Raw genomic sequence first — 6,538 nt, 5'->3', positions numbered from 1 at the left:
TAAATTCAATGCCACACCCTTTGGATTGATGATCTGCTTTTCAAAATTTGGCAAGTGGCTCAGCCATTTTGCAGTAGCAATCGAAGTACCATCACAATGTGTAACCAAAGTGTAAAAGAGATCATCTGGGACATCTTAAATCATTGACAATTGAAACCATAAAACTAATATTAAATGAAACTTCAGAAATGCCAGCTTTTAACTCCAGAAGTCAAATACTCCACCTAAGATGGAAAATGAACAAGTAGACCTTTCTCCCCACCACTCATTCCCCTCCCACCTAGAATGTGAAACAAGAAAGATGCCTTCAAACATTGGAAAGCATCTCCAACCAACCCTTGCTTTGAGCCTCTACCACGGTTCTCACCTCTCAGGCAGACTAATCATTTCCTGCATGGGGCTCCTACAGCTCCTTGCTCGACACCTACTAATGGGGCCATCATGTTGTATCACAGCCACTAAAATAAGTGTTGTCTACCACTCATGACTTCAGGCAAAGTCATAAGCCTTATTCATTCTTGTTCCTTGAGACCTAGGTCTCTAACTCAATAAACATTTGCTGACTATTGACTTTTCCTCTTACAGAAAGGACACCTATCCTTGCTGAGAGGTTGAGTATTGAGGCCTGAGTAATTTTAAGAGAGATCCACCTTCTTGAGGACCTTCAGAGAAATATTCTTTGTCCTCATGTGTGTCACTGTTGAAGATACCCGATAAGAAGCCAGTGAGGTTTTTAAGATAATTGAACCCCTCCAGTTACATAGAAGCCAAATCATTTAACTTCTTAAAAAATAAGTGAACCAACTGAGATGATAGCCAAGGAGGATGGCTTCCCCCCAGGGTGGGAAAAAATGGCTTTACTGAGGCAAAGTAGTGTGTGCCTCTCCAAGACTGTTGGTTATGGAAGTGGGACAGGGCCATAGATTACTTCAAATCTGGATTAGTGCACTAGGACAGTTATCTGGTTTAACTCAGCCTAGACAGAAGGATTTGTTTATCCAGATCCTAGTGTATTAAAAAATTTTTTGCAAGGCTGAAATTTCTAGATTGTTCTTGAAAGTTCCAAATGTTTCATTATGTTTCAGAGTACAAAGTACTCCAACAGATAAAGGTTTGAGATGAGTTTTCTTTTAAGGCCACAGTAGGATAAAACATACTGTAATCCACTTTTGAAAAAAGAATTAACAAAAGAAAGATATTTGCCTTCTATTCAGAAGGACTATTTAACAATCACAAAAACTTTGATAAAATCAGGAGTTCCAGAAGAGTGATTCCTGCAGAAACATCAGAATGATCTAAACCTTACTCCATATAGTGAATCCCACTTTGAAAGCAGAAGCAGGTGGAGCCTGGGGTTTGAATTCACCATTCTAGCTTTACATTGTACTGATTCCTTTTTTGAAAAATGTGCCAAAAAAACCCCCAAAACTAGAAAGCTTAAGAAGGAGGCTTGAAATGTCAACCTCTGTATGTTTTAGGGCAACAATTCTCTAACTTTCGCATTATTTGAGGCCCTCAGATTGCATATTCCCAGGACCAGCCCTGCCTCAAAAATCTGCATTTTAACAAGTCTCTTGTGCAGTTCTGGTCTTAGACCACCATTTTAAAGACATTTCTTACAGACTCTTTTAATAAGAAGGATACAGATCTTGTTAAGTATGCTTTGCGTTGAGAGAAGAGGATGAGAATTGAAGCAATAATATTGAATGTATGTAGTATGGTTTCATGTCCTACTTATTGATTTATTTATTTTTTCTTCTTTTTAATTATTATTATTATTTTTATTTTACAGAATTTACTACAAAACACCATAAAAACTGCCTTCACTTAAGCTCTCTCTCCCCGTATCCGGCGAGCCAACTGGATGTCTTTGGGCGTGATGGTGACTTTCTTAGCGTGGATGGCACACAGATTAGTATCTTCAAATAAACCCACCAGGTACGCTTCACTAGCCTCCTGAAGCAAACCAATGGCGGCACTCTGGAACCTCAAGTCGGTGTTGAAATCCTGGGCGATCTCCCTCACCAACCTCTGGAAAGGCAGCTTCCCGATCAGAAGCTTGGTGGATTTCTGGTAACGACGGATTTCTCGAAGCGCAACGGTCCCGGGTATGTAGCGATGAGGTTTTTTCACCCCGCCGGTAGAGGGGGCGCTTTTCCTGGCCGCTTTAGTGGCCAGCTGTTTGCGGGGCGCTTTGCCACCCGTGGACTTACAAGCAGTCTGCTTGGTTCGGGCCATTTTCTTTCACCCAATGCCTAAGTATTACGCCGCTTCTCCGACAGCCGCGCCGCTCCCGCTGCCCAGTGAAGAGACGCAGTCGCCGAACTAACGGAAGAAGCTCCTCCGACTAACGAAGAAACCACTCTGGGTTCCAGGCGCCCCCTATACCTCCGTTTTTATACCCACGCTTCACGCTGTGTCTCTGGATCATAGTACCCTAATTTGCATACACCAACGACTTTTTCTTTTCTTTCTTTCTTTTTTTATTTTTATCTTTTTTATTAGTTTCTGCTTTATAACAAAGTGAATCAGTCATACATATACATCTGTTCCCACATCCCTTCCCTCATGCATCTCCCTCCCTCCCACCCTCCCCATCCCACCCCTCCAGGCAGTCACAAAGCACCGAGCTGATCTCCCTGTGCTATGCGGCTGCTTCCCACTATCTATCTACCTTACGTTTGGTAGTGTATATATGTCCATGCCTCTCTTTCGTTTGTCACAGCTTACCCTTCCCCCTCTCCATATCCTCAAGTCCATTCTCAAGTAGGTCTGTGTCTTTATTACTGTTTTACCCCTAGGTTCTTCATGACATTTTTTTAAAAATTCCATATATATGTGTTAGCATACGGTATTTGTCTTTCTCTTTCTGACTTACTTCACTCTGTATGACAGACTCTAGGTCTATCCACCTCATTACAAATAGCTCAGTTTCGTTTCTTTTTAAGGCTGAGTAATATTCCATTGTATATATGTGCCACATCTTCTTTATCCATTCATCTGATGATGGACACTTACTTAGGTTGTTTCCAGCTCCGGGCTATTGTGAATAGAGCTGCAATGAACATTTTGGTACATGTCTCTTTCTGAATTATGGTCTTCTCAGGGTATATGCCTAGTAGTGGGATTGCTGGGTCATATGGTAGTTCTATTTTTAGTTTTTTAAGGAACCTCCATACTGTTCTCCATAGTGGCTGTACCAATTCACATTCCCACCAGCAGTGCAAGAGTGTTCCCTGTTCTCCACACCCTCTCCAGCATTTATTGTTTCTAGATTTCTTGATGATGGCCATTCTGACTGGTGTGAGATGATATCTCATTGTAGTTTTGATTTGCATTTCTCTAATGATTAATGATGTTGAGCATTCTTTCATGTGTTTGTTGGCAGTCTGTATATCTTCTTTGGAGAAATGCCTATTTAAGTCTTCTGCCCATTTTTGGATTGGGTTGTTTGTTTTTTTGCTATTGAGCTGCATGAGCTGTTTATAAATTTTGGAGATTAATCCTTTGTCAGTTGCTTCATTTGCAAATATTTTCTCCCATTCTGAGGGTTGTCTTTTGGTCTTGTTTATGGTTTCCTTTGCTGTGCAAAAGCTTTGAAGTTTCATTAGGTCCCATTTGTTTATCTTTGTTTTTATTTCCATTTCTCTAGGAGGTGGGTCCAAAAGGATCTTGCTGTGATTTATGTCATAGGGTGTTCTGCCTATATTTTCCTCTAAGAGTTTGATAGTTTCTGGCCTTACATTTAGGTCTTTAATCCATTTTGAGCTTATTTTTGTGTATGGTGTTAGGGAATGATCTAATCTCATACTTTTACATGTCTCTGTCCAGTTTTCCCAGCACCACTTATTGAAGAGGCTGTCCTTTCTCCACTGTACATTCCTGCCTCCTTTATCAAAGATAAGTTGACCATATGTGCGTGGGTTTATCTCTGGGCTTTCTATCCTGTTCCATTGATCTATCTTTCTGTTTTTGTGCCAGTACCACACTGTCTTGCTTACTGTAGCTTTGTAGTATAGTCTGAAGTCAGGGAGCCTGATTCCTCCAGCTCCGTTTTTCGTTCTCAAGATTGCTTTGGCTATTCGGGGTCTTTTGTTTCTCCAAACAAATTTTAAAATTTTTTGTTCTAGTTCTGTGAAAAATGCCAGTGGTAGTTTGATAGGGATTGCATTGAATCTGTAGATTGCTTTGGGTAGTAGAGTCATTTTCACAATATTGATTCTTCCAATCCAGGAGCATGGTATATCTCTCCATCTATTTGTATCATCTTTAATTTCTTTCATCAGTGTCTTATAATTTTCTGCATACAGGTCTTTTGTCTCCTTAGGTAGGTTTATTCCTAGATATTTTATTCTTTTTGTTGCAATGGTAAATGGGAGTGTTTTCTTGATTTCATTTTCAGATTTTTCATCATTAGTGTACAGGAATGCCAGAGATTTCTGTGCATTAATTTTGTATCCTGCTACTTTACCAAATTCATTGATTAGCTCTAGTAGTTTTCTGGTAGCATCTTTAGGATTCTCTATGTATAGTATCATGTCATCTGCAAACAGTGACAGCTTTACTTCTTCTTTTCCAATTTGGATTCCTTTTATTTCCTTTTCTTCTCTGATTGCTGTGGCTAAAACTTCCAAAACTAGGTTGAATAAGAGTGGTGAGAGTGGGCAGCCTTGTCTTGTTCCTGATCTTAGTGGAAATGGTTTCAGTTTTTCACCATTGAGGACAATGTTGGCTGTGGGTTTGTCATATATGGCCTTTATTATGTTGAGGAAAGTTCCCTCTATGCCTACTTTCTGCAGGGTTTTTAACATAAATGGGTGTTGAATTTTCTCGAAAGCTTTCTCTGCATCTATTGAGATGATCATATGGTTTTTCTCCTTCAACTTGTTAATATGGTGTATCACATTGATTGATTTGCGTATATTGAAGAATCCTTGCATTCCTGGAATAAACCCCACTTGATCATGGTGTATGATCCTTTTAATGTGCTGTTGGATTCTGTTTGCTAGTATTTTGTTGAGGATTGTTGCATCTATGTTCATCAGTGATATTGGCCTGTAGTTTTCTTTCTTTGTGACATCCTTGCCTGGTTTTGGTATCAAGGTGATGGTGGCCTCGTAGAATGAATTTGGGAGTGTTCCTTCCTCTGAAATTGCTTGGAAGAATTTGAGAAGGATGGGTGTTAGCTCTTCTCTAAATGTTTGATAGAATTCGCCTGTGAAGCCATCTGGTCCTGGGCTTTTGTTTGTTGGAAGATTTTTAATCACAGTTTCAATTTCAGTGCTTGTGATTGGTCTATTCATATTTTCTATTTCTTCCTGATTCAGTCTTGGCAGGTTGTGCATTTCTAAAAATTTGTCCATTTCTTCCAGGTTGTCCATTTTATTGGCATAGAGTTGCTTATAGTAATCTCTCATGATCTTTTGTATTTCTGCAGTGTCAGGTGTTACATCTCCTTTTTCATTTCTAATTCTATTGATTTGAGTCTTCTCCCTTTTTTTCTTGATGAGTCTGGCTAATGGTTTATCAATTTTGTTTATCTTCTCAAAGAACCAGCTTTTAGTTTGGTTGATCTTTGCTATCGTTTCCTTCATTTCTTTTTCATTTATTTCTGATCTGATGTTTATGATTTCTTTCCTTCTGCTAGCTTTGGGGGTTTTTTGTTCTTCTTTCTCTAATTGCTTTAGGTTCAGGCTCAGGTTGTTTGCTCGAGATGTTTCCTGTTTCTTAAGGTGGGATTGTATTGCTATAAACTTCCCTCTTAGAACTGCTTTTGCTGCGTCCCATAGGTTTTGGGTCATCGTGTCTCCATTGTCATTTGTTTCTAGGTATTTTTTAATTTCCTCTTTGATTTCTTCAGTGATCACTTCGTTATTGAGTAGTGTATTGTTTAGCCTCCATGTGTTTGTATTTTTTACAGATCGTTTCCTGTAATTGATGTCTAGTCTCATAGCACTGTGGTCGGAAAAGATACTTGATACAATTTCAATTTTCTTAAATTTACCAAGGCTTGATTTGTGACCCAAGATATGATCTATCCTGGAGAATGTTCCATGAGCACTTGAGAAAAATGTGTATTCTGTTGTTTTTGGATGGAATGTCCTATAAATATCAATTAAGTCCATCTTGTTTAATGTATCATTTAAAGCTTGTGTTTCCTTATTTATTTTCATTTTGGATGATCTGTCCATTGGTGAAAGTGGGGTGTTAAAGTCCCCTACTATGAGTGTGTTACTGTCGATTTCCCCTTTTATGGCTGTTAGTATTTGCCTTATGTATTGAGGTGCTCCTATGTTGGGTGCATAAATATTTACAATTGTTATATCTTCTTCTTGGATCGATCCCTTTATCATTATGTAGTGTCCTTCTTTGTCTCTTCTAATAGTCTTTATTTTAAAGTCTATTTTGTCTGATATAAGAATTGCTACCCCAGCTTTCCTTTGGTTTCCATTTGCATGGAATATCTTTTTCCATCCCCTTACTTTCAATCTGTATGTGTCTCTAGGTCTGAAGTGGGTCTCTTGTAGACAGCATATAT

General features: G+C 39.0%; 1 protein-coding gene across 1 annotated transcript; it reads right to left on the bottom strand.

Annotated features, from left to right (window-relative positions):
* Nucleotides 1-1,602: 1,602 nt before the first annotated feature.
* On the bottom strand, nt 1,603-2,355 carry LOC309801457 (histone H3.3A-like). Its single transcript, XM_082616305.1, has one exon. The coding sequence runs from the start codon at nt 2,236-2,238 to the stop codon at nt 1,828-1,830; it is 411 nt and encodes a 136-aa protein (XP_082472431.1). The 5' UTR covers nt 2,239-2,355; the 3' UTR covers nt 1,603-1,827.
* Between the last annotated feature and the right edge of the window lie 4,183 nt (nt 2,356-6,538).

The sequence above is a fragment of the Mesoplodon mirus genome (genome assembly GCF_964341445.2).
Source record: "Mesoplodon mirus genome assembly, chromosome: 3".
NCBI classification, from domain to species: Eukaryota; Metazoa; Chordata; class Mammalia; order Artiodactyla; family Ziphiidae; genus Mesoplodon; species Mesoplodon mirus.
Note: the sequence above shows the minus strand (reverse complement) of the source record. Positions and strands in the feature narration are given on the sequence as shown.

Bases quoted from the DNA above. Each gene is read 5' to 3' on its own strand.
- LOC309801457 (XM_082616305.1), bottom strand. From the start codon at position 2,238: ATGGCCCGAACCAAGCAGACTGCTTGTAAGTCCACGGGTGGCAAAGCG.